Below are 22,007 nucleotides of genomic sequence, written 5' to 3'. Positions count from 1 at the left end.
AACGTACCGTTAAAGCTTTTGCGAAAAGAAGGGCTACGAATGTCTTGGTTTTGGCGTTTTATATGTTATTTTTTTAATTCATTCACTATAATTATCGTATTATTTTGAGTGCATTAATGTTACAATTGTGCAGGAAGCAGTTACGTGCTACAGTTTTTCTAACTCGCTCATTCCAATTCCTTTTGTGTTTGTAGCCATGCAGTCTTGCTCCGGAAAACATTCCAAAAGTGGAGTCTCCAGTGGGAGAGGAGAGAGGTCAGATGATCGATCGGGTCATATGCCGTCCAGCCGGGAGCATCAAAGGGATTACAAACACCGTCAACATATTCCTTCTCTCTTTTCCGATTCAAGTGGTGATTCTTCAGGAAGTGAAGGTGCTGCAGCTGATGAGTACATTTTCTACGAAATGAGGCATTCATCCAAGGTATTTTTCTAGTAGGATTTCCTGTACTTTCGGGGAAATGTAGTTTTTTGGGGATAAATGCGCTTGTAATTCATATTTATTTAAGTTTTCGCGAAGCTCAATTATAAATATTTCATGCAGTATTTCCGAATCATAGTTACTTCGTGCGTTCTCTTAATATTGGAATTCGATTGATTGTTTACATTGTGAGTCATTTGTACATTTCGAAGTTCAATGCCGAAAAATGAAATGAAATATCATTCCTTATGGCAATGTTTTTAATTTCATGTGAAACAGTCTCACTCAGTCAGAGTTGATGTGATTTTTAATTTTAAAGTGAAGGAAATAGTAGTAGTTAGGCATTTGTGGGTTGCAATGCACATTGCTAATGTTGGCTGCCACCCTGAAGTTCCTTGAAATCAGGGTATTTCATTTCATTTTATTTATGTACGGGACAACCCATTAACCATGTTCTTACATATAATTTCACAGGTGATAGACAATAGAAAATGATGAACATATACAATACACCCATTAAAAAAATCTATACAGAATTGCACGTCAATGAATAAAATATGGATCAATGAAAAGGGTATTCAAGCAAGCTGAGAAGAAGTGCGGAAAGTTAGCTTCAAATTCATTGATTTATTGTTGTTTTCGCAAGTTCCTTTATTATCTGTGTCATAGGCAGTGGCACAGGGAGGGGGGGGGGGTTTAGGGGATAAACCCCCCCACCAGAGCTCAGAGAAGTTTTATAGTTTAATCCATTTTACTTAATTGAACTAATATTGCTTGGAGAATAATGTAAGGATTATAAAAATATCCCTCAGAAGGCCGTAAAACTTATCATTTTGAACCATTTCTCAAAACATTTTTCTTGGGGAGGGCCCCCCGCACTTCCCGCTTCCCCTGGTGGGTATTCCATACCCCCTAACTCCCCTGTATTAGTTGTGCCTAAAACCACCCCCTAGCCTCAATTCCTAATTGCGCCCTTGGTCATAGGTTCCAGAAAGTAGTTGGGCTAACTGAAATCTGTATAATATTGTTCCTCTTTAGCTGATTTATCTTAGCCTTTCTTACAGCTCTTGCCAATGTCTGGTTCAAAAGGGTATGAGGGGTTACCTTATCTTAGCTCTCTGTTAATGCAAAATTCTCATGATTAACTCTCGAAATCCTTATTTTGTTCTTTGTTTCTGTTATCGTCATCTTGGCATGGTGTTTGTTTGGCATCCTAATTATAAAAGGAGGATTGCATATCCTAGGCGGATTTTGGGGGGATGTGGAACAGAGGCAGATGTTTAAAAATATACAAGATTTTTAATGCAAATATCGATAAATTTTATATTAAAATAAAGTTTTGATATAATAGTTATTTAAATATTTATATATTAATAAATTATGTATCAAAATGAAGTGTATGTTTTTTACTGTAATTGTTGCATTTAGTTTTTAATCCCAAATACTAGAAGACTGTTTGCCTGTCAGACCCTTGCCTCCTCCCCCTATCTCCCCCCTCACCCCCCTCCCCCCAGAAAAAATCCTGGATCTGACTTTGTCGCATGTGTATGGCCATAAAATTCTGTCATATCCCTGCTTGCATATATTAAAAATCTGGTACACCGGCACATTGTATTCATAAAATTTTCCTCTAAGATTACGTAATTTGAAGGTGTGATCAGTTGAATCTTTCTATAATTTACACTCCCTGGAAGTTTTCCTGCAGCGAGCATTTAACCTCTGCTCATGACTATGTTGTGTTTTGGTGGACCTCCTCAATCCAGTGCCCTTTATTTCTGCCTCCGAGGCAAGAGTATACACTTTTTCAGTTCATTTATTATTTGATGAACTTCTATCAGAAGTATTATATATAAATGGGGAGTTCGATGAGAAATTCAACACATTTATTTCAGAAACAGGCGTTGTATGTAATTCCATTTTTCAAAGGGAATTCTAATGAAAATAATAAGCACAATGTAGCCTTGTATTAAATGCAATGAGTGACACTAAAAAATTAATTACAATAAAAACTTAGTGCTCTTTGAAAACTGAAAAAGGAATTTAACTCTTCCTTATGTGGGAGGGCTAATGTATCACCAGTTATGTTTGTTAGGTCACCACCCATTCTTGGTTAATGCAATGTTTAGGAAGAGTGAAGGAAATAATGCACTAAATCTTTTGGTTTTATTTGTTTCAATGCCTGTTGGAAACACTGTGTCATTGTAAATTGTGCCATGCAATCCAACAACGTTTTTTATGCATGGTTAAATAAATCCATGTCATGCAAGTAGATATGTGGATTGATTCACATGATTGTTTCAGGTTCTGGGAGGCCTGGAGGATCTTCGCAGTGAAGGACATTTCTGTGATGTTAGTCTTTCTGTTGATGGACAGCTTTATCCTGCCCATAAGAGTGTTTTATCAGCATTCAGTCCTTATTTCAAGGTAGTTGTGATTATATTTTTTCTACTTGTCATCGATAACCATAAATGTTTAGCGCACAGCGATGTGACCTTGTGGTTAAAATAATTTCAGTTCGTATGAGATCAGTCCATGCTAATAGACCTATTCTTCTTTAAATTTCTATGTAAAGCAAATGATTTCATTATCGTGAGTTAATTTAGGCCTTATCATGTCTCATAATACTTTCAAACACTCAACTATCTTCTATTAGTAATATTTGGAGAGATGACATAATTAAATGGTTACAAAATGCTATGGTGTGTGTATGATTATTTTTATGGCTATGCATAGCAATTAATTTATGATTAGATACATTTTTTACTTCACTCTATAGTGATAGAACATTTTCTTCTTCTCAGCTGCTGTCAACTTTCATTACTTCATCAATTATCTGGGGTCATGTATTGTATATGAAGACTTATTGATTTTTGTCAATTTAATCCTCGTATAACATTTTTAAGATTCTGTGAAATGGTTTGTTAATTTTACGCTATATGAGTCTGCATTTTCTCCATTCCATTTTTCTTGTTGCCAGCTCATTGTAATTAGGTATCTGCTGATAATCCACGGAATTGCAGAGAGAGAGTTAGCTTACTTTTTGAATGCCTAATCATAAAGGCTGATAATTTTCATGGAGGCCACTTCTAAAGCATTAACTTCTTATAAGTTGACCTTCCATTGCTAGCCATTTTATTTATGTTTCTTTTATGAACATCTAAAAAAATTAATTAGATGCAGTAATTTTTGTGATTAATCTGTGTAATCATGTAGACTTTCCGTCTATCAAAGCTGATGTAATAGCAAGGTATCCCCTTTTTTTAAGCACATTTTATGTGAAGTAAGAATACATACTTAGCATTATAGTTAATGCTGGGATGCATACATACTTTGTCAAAGAAGAATCCTCCACAAAACTGAAGGTCTGTGAGTTTGCAATTAGGCAACATTTTGATATTAACTCTTGAATTTTATAATTTTTTCCTCATTAAATCTCTCTCTGGACAACTTTCAGATTTTAAATAATGTACGTAATAGAATTCAACCTCTTGTCTTTCTATGATTCAATTTCCTAATGAATCATTTTTTATATTTCCACTAGGCAATGTTTACTAGTCGTATGGCTGAATCTCGTCAGCAAGTTGTCACTTTGCAAGGATTAGATGGTCCAACTCTTGCAATAATTATTGACTACGCATATTCTGCAGTCGCACACATTAATAGTTCCAATGCTCAGGTAAGTTCTTTTCCATCATTAAAATGTTAATAATACAAATATCTTACTGATATAAGGGATTGAACGAACTACGGCCGTTAAACAGTTGAAAGAAAATTAATTCCCCAAGGCCGTACTCTTTGATGGGCAGATGGGAGTGAGAAGTAATAATGCTAACACGGGGAGTGATGGCAGGAGATACTTCTTGGGCACTTTTATCCTTCCACCTTCCCAACTCCCGTGTATGTGACGGTCACTGTCGTGAGTCGTCACAGTTTCTCGTCACAGTCAATTGTTTTGGTGTTTTGTGCACTTTTGACTTGAGTTTATTCAAACCAAATCATGGAAGAAGACATCTTGGGATGAGAAATAACAAGGATGTAATTCGGAATGGAGCTAATTAGCTCTGGAAAAGACATTGGGGCCACTAAGAAACCACTCAATTCCATTTTAGTAGTTTGCATGTTATAGTTTGCTGTTAAATCTTCAGAATAATGATTAATACCATCCAGTCCATGCTAGTTTTTTCTAACGGGGCCCAAAGCTGTAGAGGTAATTTATCATAAAGTTCTTTATTTAAATTTATGCCAGTTTTTCTATAAACTAGCCTTTACTGTGATATCAACCCACTTAATTGGGATGCTTTAAATTCAGTGCATCAGGACAATTTTTTCCTTTAAAGGAAAGTTCACGAAGGGAAGGAATGGTAAATACCCTTCACCGTACTTAGTGCTTGGCACGTGGCCTGGCAGCAGCACAAGTTTTTGTATACTGTCTTCATTGAATGTTGCCGCCTTTGTGGTCATCCGTGAGGTAACATGTTCTTTCAGCTCTTCATTGTTATTGTACCGTTGACTGCCAAGAAAAGACTTCATATGCTGGAACAAGTGAATTTCGCTTTTAGTGAGGTTGGGTTTGTACATGGGATGGTCAAAAACATCCCAGCCAAAAGCCCTGTAGGAGTCTTTTTTCCACGTTCTCAGTGTGTGCTCGGGCATTGTCGTGAATGAAAACCATGCCTTTTTTGAGCACTCCTCAGTGCTTGTTCTGTATTGCGCTGCGCATTTTCTTAAGCATCTCGCAATAAACATCTTAATTGATTGAGAATTTTAGATTTTCCTGGTGTATTGTTTGAAGGAATAATTCTCGGGTGGCCCTCCAGGCGTGGTTTTGGGTAATTGGTCCCAATGTTTTGACAGCTGAGTCTGCCATCATCTTTATTGATTGTTTCACCTCACGGCAAAAAAATCATTCGGTAAAAGTCGCCAGTACATCAGCAACGAAGAGATGGAAGAACATGTTAACATATGGATGACTCCACAGGCAACATTCTGCGAAGAGGATACATTGACAAAAAATTGTGCCATGCTATGAGAAATGCCTGGAAAATCTCAGGATCTATGTTGGAAAATAGTGTAAAAGTGGTAGTTCTGTGCAATAAATTTCATAGAAGTATCTTTACTTCTTCTTTTTTTTATTTCAAATGGGAACCTACTTTCCGAACGTACCTCATATATGTAATATGATAATCATATCACTTCAGTGGTAGCTTAGTGGTATCTCAGACAGTTTGCTGTGGTCTATTGTGGTAATAATTTATTGTATTCAACTTGTACCTTAGCCAGCATATTATGGTAGATTCAGAAGGACATTCAATGGGAAATTTTCTATACTCTGCTTCTCATATTGTGAGTTACATGCTCATGACATTTTTTGCTCAACCATAATGGTTTCTGCCTTACCTTTTAGGCTTTATTGTCTGCAGCTAATTTGTTTGGTATACACTCATTACGTTCTGCCTGCTGTCGATACCTCACACGCCACATGGATGCCTCCAATGCCCTAGGCGTTCTTTGTTTTGCAGAGACACATTCATGTGCAAGAATGGCTGCGACTGCTCGAGCATTTGTTCACAAGTGAGTTTTATCCTTTTAGCTTATTCAATCTTATCTAAAATATGTATATTTCCTTTATTCTTTAGTAACCCATGAGTTTGCATCAATCAGTTAATAAGATCAATCCCATAAATGAGATAAAAATTGAAATCCCTTGGTTATCTGTATTTATGTCCATGTTTAAATCATGTGAAGTCTTGGGTAATGGAAGCAGCCACTGTCCAATGTGCAGCCATACCTAAGACTCTTATTTAGTGATAATTCAAAACAAGTTCCAATCAAATCTTCAATGCCAATGGTATTGTATTATAATGGAGAAAATCATTCTAATTTTAAGTAAGAAGCCATCCAAATGCATGAAGAGCATACTTTAACTCTCCAGTATTTTAAGGGACTGGGATAAAATAATTTGATTGACAAGGTCCAAACTCCCTTTTTGTTTAGGTTTATTAACGTATCAAGATTTCCAAGTTTGTCTGCTGGGAATCACAGACAGGGATATTGAAGTATGGGCAGCAGATTTTCTTTGAATTAGGTTTTTCAAAGGAAGAATATTTCATGCTGCTTAACATCTTAGTATATTTTCTTTAAGCAATAACATTTAACAATTTAGTGAGACAGGAGACAAAAAGGGACAAAAAATATTTCCATGTGTAAATTTTCCTGAGTATTTATTCCTCTTCCATGAATATGCAGGGTGCAACGTATTTTTAAAAAATAGTCATTTCCATGAAAATTGACATGCTTTTAACCTGTACCTTTTTCCAAAACTTTATAGGAACTTCCGTGATGTGTCAGAGCATGAAGAATTCCTAACTTTATCTCCAACCAAGCTACGAGAAATTTTGTCCAGTGATCACCTTGTCGCAGATTCTGAGGAAGTAGTCTTCTGTGCGGCAGTGCGGTGGCTTGAGCATGACCCTCAAGAGAGAGCCAAGGAGTTTCATAAAGTAAGGTTCACATCAAATGCTGGTCTCAATTACTGCAGGATTAGAGGTCTCGTGTGCTTTCCTTGGGGCAGAGTTTCAAGTCCCACCTGAGGCTTTCTCATGGCAGAACAAGATGCACGTTTTCTAGGGTCATCCACCTGGTTAGGAATAAGTATTTTTCAAATATTTACCTCAGGCTCCAAAGTTTAAAGCTCCAGGCTTAAAAGTTAACTTTGCCTTAGTCTGTCACCGGTGGGGATGTTCATATGTACTGCCATTCTACAGCCGTGTACAATAAGAGCCCCTTTCACATAGCCAAAAAAGTATGTAACTATCTGCCTCCATGTACAACAAATGTTCATTCAAGGCCAATATCCATGAAAAATCTGAATCATTTTCTACAGGAAAAATTTTTAGTGTGAATAAATTTTGAGGAGTCTTCTGACCACTGAAGAAACTAAGTGCATGATTTTATATGCATGTATTGTATTTGAAATGTCCTATATTTTACCATGTCAGTCCTAGGACCAATAATAATAATAATTATTATTATTATACGAGTCATCCTTCGAAACGTCAGAAGCCATGGAATGCTGTTACTGGTGAAAGACCAAAGAAGAAATACCCCTCCTACATTATTTGCTGGGAGTAAACAACCTCCTTTGATGCAGTAGTCATTTGGGTTGTTTTTGACAGAACAGATCAGGATGATGTATTGGTCCCATGGGAGGATTTTATATAAGTACGGTTTTACTTTTTTGACATTCCTGGTCACAGTTTGGTACCTGGCATTGGTTCCAGTTCTTAATTATGTTAACTTTTCATTGTCTAATTTTCAAAAGCCATCGATCGTTCTCACTAGTTTGTTATTAAAGATATGAAAAGTATTAGGTTGTGTTTTCTCACAAGTGATTGGATCCTTAACATCACTAAAATTGAAAATTTTTGTGGCATAAATTATGGTGTTGTTCCTAAATATTGGAGGATTCAGGCTCAGGGTAGGATTATAATGGGTTTAGATGTAGGCTTCTGATGGAAGGTTCCTATTCTCACATTCCCGATGAAGCCTTTGAACGCCTCCAAATAAATCTTTGTGTGTGGTCCTCTACATTGAATATGTGAACTCTACATGCCTTTGGCCCAGTCCCAGATGAGCTCTACCCTAACCTATCCAACCCAACCTTCGAGTCTAAGCTGTGTGAGGAAATCTCAGAAGTGATTTATCTAATGAATGTTTGCAGATCCTGGAAGTGGTGCGGTTGCATCTCCTCAGCCCTTACTTCCTCCACGACTACCTAGAAATGTTCCAGTGGAATGGCATTTTTCCGCTCGAGGAGGAGGAGGTGGTTGAAGACGAGAAGTCAAAGGAAAAGGCTGCTGCAAAGGAGGAATCTGAGGCTTTGGAGAAACCGCCTGCGGAAGGATCGTCTCCTCCTCAAGCAGCGGTGAAGCAGAAGGAAAGCAGCGAGAATTCTAAACCTTCCAAAGAAGAGGCCTCAGGAGCATGTGCTGCTCCAACACCACAGGTATGATCTCGCTTTCTTTAGTAACTGTTTGTACCCTATTTTTTCAAATGTTTATATTTGAATTAACCCAAGTTAGTACAGCAGAGCATTGCAAACCAGATCAGTTGTTTAAGGAACCAGTTCAGATTTTCAAACATAACCAATAATAGACCATTTAATGTCATACACGTAATGAAACTTTGTTTAAAACTGTGACAGCAGTAGTTCATTTTGTAGTGGTGTTATATAATTAGAGCGGGTAGTGAAAAATCATTAATTAACATGTTGGCTGCAGCATCAGATTAGACCTACCAGTGGGTCACACTGGACTTCCACTCAATGTGACCTCAAGTTTACGATTTTTCTTCACTATGCGGTTATCACCATTTTGGAAAATAAGAAGTTTGGGACATATGAATTATTGTGTCTATTCAATAGATGGTATCCATTTTGGTGGGGATCACGTTGGTGTGGTGGCTAGATTTCTGGCCTTTCACCATGTGGGTCTGGGTTCAAATCCTGGCAGTGACAGAGATTTTTCAGAGACTGCCTGATCCCTGCTTGAGTGCTTTGTGGATAGGACAATAAGGTGTGGTCGCCTTTTGTGAAGAGCAGGCTAATTTTGGCACCAGGTTTCTCTCCATATTCCTTTTCCTACCCTTCCTCATGGCGTACATGACCTTGGCTGTCTATCGCTGCCCTCAAGTGCCATAGGTGAGTCTCACTCGTAACAGACTGGATGACGCTGCAAGTAATGTCTAACTATCCACAATTCAGCCCACCATTTATGATTGGAGGCAATGCAATAGAGTGCAGGGGTGGCTATTGTTAATCGATTTCAAGTGTTAAAAGGTTTATTCTTCTGGAAACTAAACTGCTAATAGTATTGAATGAACTACGAAAAATTTTCAGGTTCCAAGTAGTAGTGGCAGTAGCCTACCAGTGATTCCATCACCACCTGCTCAATCACTCAGAAAACCTGGATCATCAAATGGTTCAAAGAAGGGTGACGGTCTTCACTGTTTCTCGTGTAAAGGGCACAAACCCAAGGCAGCGTCTAGTGCCTCATCGATTGCCACTTCCCCTCCCCCCATGGAAGGACCAATCTTCAACAAGGAATGTGTTCAACTCTTAAAAGATGCCTGTCTTTACCATCTCCTTCCTGACAGGCGCTCTGAACTACCTCATCCAGAACGTGCACGGTTAAGGGCATGCGCGGATACATGTCAGGTATTTATTTCTGTTTTAAATTTCAGTATATTATATATGTGGGCAATATTTTACTCTATGTATTGAATAAGAAAATCTGACGAAGACTGCATTAAATCATTAAGTGAGTATACTAGCTTACTAGCACTGTTGATCAGTGATGTCATGGTGCCGGAACACTGTTCTGTATATACATTCATAACCAAAACAAATAAAATTGTAATAAAATGTAAGTAATAACTAGTAATAAAAAACACAGTAACATTTCACTTCTAAAAAAAGTTAAGGAAAGTGCGTTCCGGTACTGCTAATATTGCCATGAAGTCACTGCTGTTGATCTGAAATAAATGGTATCATTATACAGTATACCTTTGCTACATGATATAAATTGATTGTGAAGCAAATGCCATTGTATGGTGAATCTGCATTATTTTTACAGACGAGCAGTCAATTTAAAGAGCATCAGTGGATTTTGCCATAGTAAAAATGTTTTTCATTAATGAATAAGGCATACAATCACATAAATGATGACATATTGTTAGAGTGGATTCAAAATCTGCAAAATTTGAGATTTAAAAAGCACACACAAAATCAGCTAAGATCATATGCCGAGTCCATCGAAAGTTATTCTAAAGAGTAAAGAGCATTGTAAAGAGCAAGTATTATGGAGAGATGCTTTCATCAAATCTGGATTTGAAATTCATGGGATCATATTATTCCTTTTGTTTTTTAGAAATTTGTTTAACTATGTATAACCTTTATTCAAGAAAAGATAATGATAACCGTATATGTCTGAATACAGTCCCCCCTTTCTTCCAAAAATGCCTGTGGTAAAAGTAAAGGGGGGGGACTATATTCAAACCATTTTTTTAATTTTTTCCCGAAACTCAAGCCTCAAAATAATGGGGGGGGGGGGGGCGGACTATATTCGGAGAAATATGGTATGTGCTTGAGGTATGTTTTAGTTGAAATTCTTAACCTTATTCAGCTCAAGTAGAAATGTATTGTTACTGCAACTCTCGTTAATACTAGCAACTTTATTATGAAGTTTTAGTTATTATGAAGTAAATCATTGGTCCCGACGAGAAGGCCTATCAAATCTTATAGGAAAAGAAATGCTATAATGAAATTTTCATTCTTACTAAATTACGAACCTCGGTCCTTGTCCCGGCAGTTACAAAGAGAACTTTATTACAAAGTTCCACGGAGTTTGTTGGATATACACTACGCAATGTTTTAATAATTATGCCACGTTAAAGTTCTCCTCGTGTACTGTACCCAAAAACATCAATTATGGTTCTTTCTTCTATAGAGGATACATCAGTATGCACGTTACATCATATGATAAGCTTCATTCCTGTTGAATCATTACCACTCGTAAATTGGACGTACAAGTAGTCCTCTTCCTGTTCACATGAACGTCGTTATTACGAACCTCCGGTTTTTCAGTCCCGTGAACTTCGTAATAACAAGAGTATACTGTATAGTTTTCATTTCAAACCTGTCTTGATGGAAATTTAAATGAAAGTGTTTCTCTGGATGAATTCACACAGAACTCCACTTATCTAGATATCTGATTTAAAGCTCTTATTTTTATATAAGTATGAGTCAGAAAAAGGGGAGAGGGTCTATTTTTTTTAGTGTTAAATATATTAATGTAAAAGTACTTGGGTTGATGTGGTGGTACTGTTCCATCATTTTAAGAAAAATCGAATATTACAAAATATTCTTAAGTACATGATAGGGAGTTAAGACTTATTAAAATAATTTCGGTCCCATTTTTTCAGTTGAAATTTTCAAGCAGTTCCTTTTGAAGATGATAAGAAATCATGTGTAGATTATTACACAGTATGTATTTAACATGTACCCTATTTCTTCAAATGTAGTCTCTTCCCCCACAATTTTTTAAAAAGTTTGTCAATTATATCCTCCTGGTACTTTTCTCCCAAAGACTTTGGGCAGAAATGGTGGATTATAATCAGAGCAATATGTCAATTTAAATAAAATTTTGTCCCATGACTTGTTTTTATTGGTTGATTTTGAATTTTTCTACTAAGATAGTGCATTTTAATCAGTAGCAAGGCCATGTACCAAAGTTGTTTTTGCTCTCTCGCTCTGTAGTGTAGATGGTTATCTCATGGTTTATACTAAAATTTTTTGTCTTTACAGGTTGTCCTTGCTGTTGGTGGTGAAGATGACAAAGTTGTTCTTCGGACTGTGGAATGTTTTTCGCCTTCCTCTGGTGAATGGAGAGCACTAGATTGTCTACCTTTTGCCATCAGGTGATCCATAATTCTCCACATTTTCATTTCCTTTGTCAGTGTTAGGTAGAGTGACCACAGAAATAAAAAACATGTTGATAATGTAAGGGCAATGGAAAAAATTGTCACCAACTAGCACCTCTAAGACAAGGGGGAAGGGAAAGAAATTTTGCTGGTGTTTAGAAGTAGGTAAATATTCGGTTTAGAGTTAGATTTTGCTTAACTAATGTTTGTGAATTTTTATCGACCCTCCTTGAAAAATGTACTTGGTGGAGAGACATGAATTGGTAAAAATATCCTAGTAACGCAAAAGCTCAACCAAGTAAAAATCAATTGCATTGATTGAGATCCCCCCATAACCCAGCTATCCCAAGTACATGCTGGATGTTCTTGGCAATTTATCTACTAAGGCAGTATTTCAAGTGGTAATACCAGGCAAGAATTCGAGGAATACGGTTGTATTTGACTATTTCCTCTTGCTGAAATTTTGTATTTATTATACTCTTGTGACTTGGGTGATTGTGTAAGTATACTGCTGGCTAGTCAACATTAAATTTCTTGAGTATGCCAGTGTTCATGGGCACAGGGCCACATAAGCCATGCACACCATGTGGCATGAGCAGAGGGAAGGGTAACATTGAGAAAGACGGGTGGATAGTAGTGATGGGTCGGTTCGATTCCTCGATTCTCGGCCAAGAACCGGAATCGAAAATGAGTACTTGCCTAGGTGAAAAATCGATTCCGATTCCGGTAGTACTTCAAACCACAAATTTATGAACGACCGCATTTCCAACAGTCATTTGAATTTTCACGCCACGTTATCGTAATAACAAAACACATAATCTTCTAGGGATGTGCGAGTACTCGAAAATTCGAGTCGAGTAATTAATACTAGACTCGAGCGTGAGTAGCATTACGAATGTCGAGTCGAGTAAGTTACGGTTACAGAGTTTTCGGGGATAGTAGGTCCAGCAATCTGCCAACAGGAAGCGCTATCATGAAACTCATGTAATAATACAGTTTTTAAAGCCGATAAGTCATTCTAATGCCTTGGCCTGGTAGTTTCAGCTTGCTGTATACTCTATAGTTGTCGATGTGGGTGCCGAATACCTTTACGCCAGCCGCGGCGGCCGATTGTCTTCCGACCCGGCGCACACTGGTCCGAAATCGGGAAAAACTGGAGTAAAGTCCAAAATGACCTTTTTGGGGATAGAGACTTGAAACTTAGCGTAAATACTCATAAATCATTAGCAGATAGAGATTTATATGCCATTTTACATAAATACGACCCTTTAGTGATGATACAGTGGCCCTAACGACCAACTTTTCAAAACCACGCGTGATCTCGTTTTTCCTCGAAATTCTTTGAATTTATCCAGGTGGTGTTGCGTTGGTATGATTTTTATGGAATAATAAAAAATGCAATATTCCTTTGACCTGGTGCTTTGCCTATACTTACAATGACTTTTGAAGATTTTGACTTTCATCTGTCTGGTTTTACAACGCAAAATGGCCGACCTGTTTTTCACATGAAATTTGACATAAAGTAGACATTATCTCTCGTTTACGAAAAATATAACTCGGGAATTGAACCATAATATAAAGTAGAGAATTCTACAGAGTACTAAGTAGAAATCTTGGAAAAAAAACGTTTGCCTCGAAAAAAAAAGAAAAGACCCCCTGTGCATCGTCTTTATTGACTTATAACACTAAACTGAGGATGTTGAAAAGGGTTATGTATAGATCGACTCGAGGGTGAGGGTGCACTAAATTTACTGCCATGAGTGGGCATCCCGCGGCATTTATACTACAAATCATAATCGCATATCAAACGTAGAGAAAAGCAATTTTTTGAAGGACAATACCTGGTTAATAGCCAACAGCTGTCTTGCCGAGTAATTTCCATTAGGCTAAGGACCTGATTTTTCAAAAATCATCTTCAGACGCTATTATGAGGTTCATTGCAACTGAAAATATATTGGTGTCAAAACCTGCTGTTTAAAAAATTCAAACGATTGTGTACATTGTTGGACTAAATGGTGGATAGAAGAAATTGGAAATGCTTATAAGTGAAGAGCACTGAAGGAGAGATCAAGGTGAAGGAGTGCGGTCTTTCCGAGGAGCGCAGTCTTTCAAGCAACGAAGCTATGAGTGAAGGAGCAAGGGAAGAACACTTCCGATCTTGCATGTGACGTCGTTGCCTTCAAAGCAAAGGGGAGAAGGTGCAGCGATGTGATATATGCAGTTAGCGTTACCTGAAGTTTCCGGTCCCTGTTGTCTTATTTGAATGCACTCATGCTATGCTTTTTTCTTCCAAAATGGTCTTGTTTGGACTATGTTGAATATTAGTAGCCTTGTGACTATAAATCTTTGGGTCAATAAATTAGATCTTATAAAATTTAAATGCTGTCAGATATGGGTCGCATTAGGTCTCATTCTTTTTGAATCTCGTGCCTGTCATACAATCCTACGATTGCTAAAAGCTATCGAGATAACTTTGAGCTCAGTAGATGACTCACCTAGCATTTGGCCTCCAGAAACTGGGAGAATTGAACTTGGTAGACCGAAAAAGGTCAGATGGTGAGATGGAGTAGGGATGACATAGGTTTCCATTGTTCCCGTGTAACTTGATATTTTCCTTTGAGGCAAGTGATTTATGGTCTGTGGGGTCTCGGAAACGAAAAAAAAACTGCAGATGCATAGGCATAGGTGAAAGAGCTCTACTCTCACCTCAAAGCCAACCTTCAGGTTGAATCATTGACTGAGTGAGCCCATATAACTGTAGAATACTCCGAATTGAATTCAGGCTATCGAGTGCAAATTGATTTACAATTTTTAACAAAATGCTCTCTCTAAAATGGGGCTCTTATGAAAATGACTGTTTAGTTTTTGCTTCAGTGATTTTCTGGAATGTCGTATCACTTGAAGCTTGTACACAATTTTTAGTATTGGGAGCATTATTTAAATTTTTCTTATTTTTTTGATTGACCATTAAGAAAGGATTACAGGCCTAAATATTTCATTTAAGAACTCCAAAGTAATGCGATACCGTGAAAATTTGTATTTATCCGAAGAAAGGTGCCTTACTGGAAGGTAAGGAAGAATAAATGTGGTATTTGTACATTAACCGTTTTGAGTCATTTGCATATCTTTGTTGTCGGTGTTTGCTTGGCCTTCTATCAATATTTTTTTTTTATTGAATTGAAGCTGTACAAAAACATGCGTCCTTGTTTGCACTTCTATTGGTTTAGCAAATTGTTCACATTTGTGTTCTTCACTTGCAGTAAGCATGGCCTTGTGTCTTCTGGATCGTCCAATTGGGCATATCTTTGTGGTGGAGAGTTCCCAGACGGTCGGCCGTCAGCAGCTGCTTGGCGCTACGACCCATTTTTGGCAAATGCTTGGAATGAAGTGTCTTCCATGGCAACACCACGCTCAGAATTAGGTTAGTTTCACAAGTTTTTTTTTAAAGTGTGGAAAAACACTTAATTGGCTCTATTGGCATTTTAATGTCTTTATCCTGCAAAGGCATGTTAATCAGCTCGTGCGCTATCTTTTTAACCCTGCAGGACTCGCGCCCCTTTTTGGAACGGGAGTACTCGTGCTGAGCCTGTCAGGCTTAATTTTCTTTTTCAAATCCTCACCTATTAAAGTCGATTATTTTACCTCTTCTTTTGTTTAAATCAAACTAATAATGCTGAAATGGCCCATTTCATGAAAATCAAGTCCATTTACGTCTGATAAAATATGTAATTATTTCTTCATATCGAGTGTGATATAAAATAGATTACCATTACTTGTTATTCATTTATTGACTCGTAAAACCACTACACAGTGTTAATATTAAGATAGAAAGAAGGCAAAATTAGCAATGGACATTATTCTGCAAGCATGCACCATACAATAAATGTGTATACTCGAGACAAATACACTTTCCACTATTTTCGCAGGCATACCCGGTAAATATATTTTTCGTGTATCTACAGTCTGCACACATTTTTCAAATTTTAGTGAACTTTGGGTTCTCTGTTTTTTAGTTGCCTTTGGTTAATCTATTCTGTTAGACTTGATAGGCTCGTATTATAATTAGCTCTAACTCTTTGGGGAGCGATTTTATGGTTCCTCTTCTTTAAGCGTGTTCATCTAAGAGCCCAGCTGACAATTGCCTAAATAACGCTCTCCGAGATTTTACTTCTATGTTTTTGTTTCTGAGTTGAAAAATGTAGGAATTTACCACGGCAATATTTAGCATAACGTCAATACTTGGCATAGGACAAAGCCGTGCATTTCTTGATACATTGTATGCCGTGCATAACTGATCTAGTGTATGTACTCCCGATTTTGTCACGTCATATTAAGGTATCATTTCTGGCTTTCTTTCATCTCCACTTCATTCATCATTTTTTTGTAATAGTTCATGGTTGATATCATAAACACAAATTTATTCTTTCTTGGAGTGTATGACACAAAAAAACAGTTCTTGCATAAATCGAATAAACTGGATTTTTTATTTTTTGTTTCAACGAAAAAAAGTAGGCAATTCCAGCTTATTTTTGTGAATTGTTCCAATCAGGGCAAGTCGGAATTTCAAGAGTTCATTTACTAAACAAAAACTGGCAAATAAATTGTCAATCGAAATATTTCTACCAGTACTGCTGATGGGTAGCATAACCTCTTCATGATATCAGAAGGTCTGTTGTTGACCGATAACAATCCATCAGGTTGTTTACCAGCGTGCACTTCAAAGTTCTAAGTATGAATATTCTAGCATCTGCCTAGCAAAGCAAAATTTTTTATCCCGTATTTGTTGGGCATACTTGGGATTTATTGCTGGAATGCGAAAAGACCTCGAAAATCCACACTTTTCTCGTAAATGGTTGTGTATTCACCAATTATGTAAGAACTTTTACGATTGACTGTCAAATTTCTCATGAACTGCAGCTATCCTATCATTTTTTGTCTTCTTTGCTGTTATTCTTTGTATTTTCTATAATTTTCGTAAGAAAAAAATCACTGCCAGCATGCTGAAACAGAATACTGACGGTTTTGTGGCGGAAACTGGCGCAGTTGAAACTTAAGCGAGAAGAGCACCTCCAATATCTGTGAACTCTCTAGTCGTAATGACCGTGTCCTCCGAATTTTATGGCTGCCGAGTGGCGAAGTGAATACACTTTTCCAGAAGAGTTGTAATTATATCGAGCCGTAACTTATAATATTGTGTGAAATCAATACAAGTAGCTTCTTTGTGCCATCTATAGCGCGCTTGTAATTACAGTAGGAAGAGCAACAAATGGCTTCTCAGACATACTCCCATGTAAATAGTTTTGACTTACAAAATATCAAGCCAATTTGGCAGAAAAAGAACCTTTACTAGGAGTATAGTGTTAGAGGTTATCCATAACAGCCTACATTGTGTTTATACAGGCAATCAGAGAAAAAGAATAGGCTAAGAGTGAGAATCAAAAATGTAACGCGAGCACTCGCGTAGAGCCTGAGGGGCTCACACCGCGTGCATATGAAGCAAAAGTATCATATTCCAACCTTATGATAGGTTGATCGGGATATTCTGCACATGTAAAACGTAGCCAAAAGAGTAAGGAAAAGGTAGAGAAAATCTAAGCGCATTATTGAGAATTGGTCAAGAACTATTAAGAAAATATCAACAATGTGAGCATAGCAGGCTCAGCGCGAGTTCCGGAGGGTTAATTGTCCGCTGTCACAGCAGTGGAAGAGACCAATATTTTTACGTTTCTCCATCTGTCGCCTACTTCTCAAGCTATTCACGGCTAAGAATCGATAGCCTGAACTCTTTCTCAGATGAATTGATGATGTCACCGAGTCTTGCTGAGCAGCTCTTCACTTATCTGCTGCTCTGTGACCTTGTGCATTGGTCTTGCTCTTTCTTCATTTTTAACACTCTTGAGAGGAATTCCTTTGCTTAGTGAGCTTTTGAGTTTGTTTGAACCTTCTGTGGAAATTTGAGGACTATACCGGACAACAGTAGCGTAACTAGGAATACGCTTTGGGGGGGATGAAGGGGAACAGGAGGGAGACTCCTCTCCCCCCAAGCAACGAGGGATCCGGGAATTTTTTTGGAATAATGGCATGCCTGGAAATACATTTTACTTCATTTTGTCACTTAAAATTTAACTTAAAGCAATACAGTTACTATTTGTCAAAACTAGAAAATAGTTTTAAATAATTTTTGTATTTGTCTGAGGCTTTGGGGTGGGGGATCTATCCTCTCATCCCTCCATAGTTACGCCACTGCCGGACAAGGTGGTATGGACTGCGGTGCATATGATGCGACAAGTCAAGAGTCACCTCCTGCAATGTCACCCACATTGCAGGTGACTCCGTAAAAGTTACCTCTGTGGCTAGTCCTGGTATACTTAAAATTAGTGAGTGTATAACCCAATTCTAATAGGGTGGTTTCCTTCATCAAAGAAAACGAAAGGCATTGATTGCGATTCGTTACCCACCATTAGTGTATTCATAATATACAAATTATTTTGTTTTAGAAATACCGGGTTAGACGAATGGCAATGGTCCATTTTTATCCTCATTTGAAAAGGGCCAGATTGGCGCCCTTGCGATGCCACTCCACGTGACGTCACAGGGACCTAGTTTCTATACGAGAAGATAGGAGTTATACGTCGTCTGAGGTTACCATTGCATGCATGAGGCGCAGAGCTCAGGGAAACATGTCTTAACAATCACTTATTAAAACTGGCTAAGGTCGGAAAGTTTTCCTCGTTTGATAAGGTATTAATAATCCTTATTTAAGCCAAGTGCTACCAGCTAGAAGGGTACTCACCTACCCGCTAGCAGCCTGCGTCGTATCAGCGCTCAAGCCTCCCTCAAGGTCACCTCACAGGGTGTCAGCGGGAATGAGAAATACTTCACTCGGAGAGATTACCCGGCATTCATACTTACCCGTCGCATTTTCGCGCGCTTGAAAATTTTCACTTTTCATTTAATCGCGAAAAATAGATATCGTCATTTAAAAATCTAAAAGCATGAAATACGTACTCCAGGAGTAATAATCTTTCAATTTAGGCAATAAAAAAATAATAGGAAACCACCCTATTGGAATATTTCTAATCACTGTCAAGCTTCCTGTGAGAAAGTTTATATATCGGTGGTGAATATAATTGGTAATTGTTAGTCATCAGTTTGGGTCTTGTTGGTCACACTTTTCCAGGCAATTACTTCCCTCAGTGAAAAGTTCTTTCTGATCATCTAAATTAGTCAAAACTCTAATAACATCAACAGCTCATGAAAAGTATGTGGGAAATTTGGAGTCATTTTATTTTTAACTTATAGAAGAATATCTTAATTGAGAATGCTTTTTTTTTCATCTTACCTCATGCTTCCCTTCCATCTATCAAAATTTTTCAATGGGTTGAGTTCAGTGATTGATCAACCCCATTTTTCCTTTGAAATTCTCCAGGTCTTTTTTTTCGATGCTTCTGAAAAGGAACATTTATAAGTAGCTTGTTAATATCATGTCCAAATTTTTATTCCCATGCTATTTGCAGTAATGAGAGTCTATGTATTAATGGAAGAGAGTGATAGTGATACCTTTATTTGCACGATTTATCTTACTCAAGCATAGCTCATGGAGTGGGATTTCTTCCAAATTACAGGTTTAGCAATGCTTGATGGGTGTGTGTTTGCCGTTGGCGGCTGGGATGGTACGTTTGGATTGGACTCAGTGGAGCGGTATGATCCATGGAGAAATCAGTGGTATCCTGTGGCTCCGATGCCTTATGCCTTGACCTCTCCAGCTGTAGTCTCCCACCATGGTTTATTATATGTCACAGGTTAGTTGCCATTTCAAAGGGATTTTGTTGAAGATGTTAATCGGAATGCGAAAGTAGTCATGTTAATGAGGGAAAAGTATGTGAAGTTGATTTCCTTTGCAATTTAATGACTCCATCAACAAAATATTCACTAAATCTTCTTGCAATCTCAATAAATCAATGAAAAGTTATCAATGTCGACCCAATCACCAGGTGTTAATCAGAGCTACCATATTTGTTTTGTTATGGGTTCCTCCAGTACCTCGCCCCATTTTATCCAACGGATATCTAAGGTCTTTGAGGCTTGGCTTTCTTTTTAATGGCCAAAAGATCTAATTTCCTGGCTGCATGATCATATCACAGATCTAATTTAGAGTAATTAGCAATAAACATTTTAGAGCTCAAATGTAAGGGAAAAATGTCTATTTCAGGTGAAAAGTTATTAAAATTCTAATTTTCAGGTTTATTAGTGAGAAATATGTTTAGTTCTGGGAAAGGTGCTGTAGGTTAAAACATAGGTTTGTTTGGTTGGTCTGCAATCAATGTGGAAAATTTTTTTTTCCTTAAAGAGAGGAAGAATTAATGCAGTAGACTCTCGTTATTACGAAGTTGAAGGGACCGGAGGTTCGTAATAACGAAGTTTGTATGAATTTTTCTTTTAGGAATCATTGAAAAAAACGTGGTTTGCTAAAATTTCTTGTCTCTCCAATCTTCCAAACTAATTGTCGCACTGCGAAATAGCTTCAGATTCAAGTGTATAATATACGCAATTAAATTACATGCAAGTATATAAAAACAAGCACATTTGTTTTATTTTCTCAATAGAAGAAGACGGCATCAAATGTGTGTAGGAAGAGGACTAAGTGTACTTGTGAGCGGTAATGAGTGTATCACCATGATTCCACAGGAATGAAGCTTATTATATGATGTTGCGTGCACACTGAAATATCTCCTACTGAAGAAAGAACCATAATTGACGCTCTTGGGCACAGTACACGAGGAGAACTTAAACGTAGGGTAGTGTATATCCACCTAAATACTGTTCCTTATTCGTGTAACTTTGTAATAAAGTTCATTTTGTAACCGCCAGGACTGAGTAATGAATGAAAATTTTGTGATTATGTTTCTTTACCTATAGATTGGATAGGCCTTTTCGTCGGGACCAACGATTTGCTTTATATGATGGAGGACTTTGCAATAACGTTTTTCGTATTAATGAGAGTCTACTGTATAACATACAATATAATTTATGTTTTCCCATTATCCTTTCCAATTTTACTTGAGTCTTCTTCAAATTCTTCTCTGTCTCTTCTATGACGGCTATCTCTGGTCTAGTCTATCTTTAGTCTTTACTCCCCCATGGCTATTCATAGCTTGTTAATTTTTTTGCTCTTGAATTGCTGTGTTAACCCCCCCCTTGTCTTGTCATGTGCAGAACCCTACGCAGGATTGAATGTAAAACAAGAGTGAGTGAAGAGTGATAATAAAAACAGTAATGTGATTGTACTTGTTGTTCGGTCTTTGATGTAGGTGGTTCCATTCATCAGGAAGGTGATGGTGTAGACTTGGTCCAAAGGTATGATCCAAGGTCTGATGCATGGCATACGCTGAGGAACATGCTGATACCTCGCTCGGGAGCTGTTGCATGTGCCATTGGGCCATACATTTATGTTATGGGTATGTTGCCTCTTATTTTATATTTAATGTTCATAATTATTTATTAAGGAATGTTATCAGGGTGTGTGATACTCTTTCCTCAGCTGTCATCTGCTGAAGAATATGTGCAGTTATATCTCCCAAAGTTTCCTGAAACTTAATGGTTCTTTAGGTATTACATGAACGTGCTTTATTTAATGTAAGACAGACATGTAGTCAGAAATTTGTCCCGGGGAAGAAGAAGGTGGTTGGGGTTGGTGGTATACAGGTTGCCAATACTGGTACATATTTTATTGACAATCCAAACATATCAGAAAAGTGTGTATTTCGGCAAATAAGCATATATTATTTAAATATATGCTTATTGCTTATTATATGCTTAATATTTAAATAATATTATTTAATATAACTAATAACTTCAGGCTTTACTTTGTGAAACCTCTCCATATTGGAAGTAAGGAAATAAAACTTTGTAAGGTTCACTGTTATTTAATTATGGGCACGACCCAGGTTTCGTAACTTGGTTACATCGTCAGGTGACTGATCTTGCATGCATCATTCATTTATACACAAAGTACATAAGTGACTGTGAGGACATCTATCGGAAGGAAAAGGACTGGTTGAAAGAGCGGGGGTGAGGGTTAAACACGGACTGAAATAGGGAGAGAGGG

At 37.5% G+C, this 22,007-nt stretch overlaps 1 protein-coding gene across 3 annotated transcripts in view; it reads left to right on the top strand.

Moving 5' to 3' along the window:
* LOC124165221 (kelch-like protein diablo) overlaps positions 1-22,007 on the top strand; it is a 47,434-nt gene that overhangs the window by 231 nt on the left and 25,196 nt on the right. For all 3 annotated transcript variants that reach the window (XM_046542511.1, XM_046542510.1, XM_046542509.1), the window contains exons 2-12: positions 195-424; positions 2,723-2,845; positions 3,963-4,097; positions 5,826-5,992; positions 6,750-6,921; positions 8,142-8,426; positions 9,318-9,635; positions 11,784-11,896; positions 15,160-15,320; positions 19,525-19,701; positions 21,211-21,357. In XM_046542511.1, coding sequence (XP_046398467.1) covers positions 197-424; positions 2,723-2,845; positions 3,963-4,097; positions 5,826-5,992; positions 6,750-6,921; positions 8,142-8,426; positions 9,318-9,635; positions 11,784-11,896; positions 15,160-15,320; positions 19,525-19,701; positions 21,211-21,357 — 2,026 coding nt within the window. In that variant the 5' untranslated portion in view covers positions 195-196. The remainder of the gene's footprint in view (positions 1-194; positions 425-2,722; positions 2,846-3,962; positions 4,098-5,825; positions 5,993-6,749; positions 6,922-8,141; positions 8,427-9,317; positions 9,636-11,783; positions 11,897-15,159; positions 15,321-19,524; positions 19,702-21,210; positions 21,358-22,007) is intronic.

This window comes from Ischnura elegans, chromosome 9 (assembly GCF_921293095.1).
Source record: "Ischnura elegans chromosome 9, ioIscEleg1.1, whole genome shotgun sequence".
Taxonomy (NCBI): Eukaryota; Metazoa; Arthropoda; class Insecta; order Odonata; family Coenagrionidae; genus Ischnura; species Ischnura elegans.
Note: the sequence above shows the minus strand (reverse complement) of the source record. Positions and strands in the feature narration are given on the sequence as shown.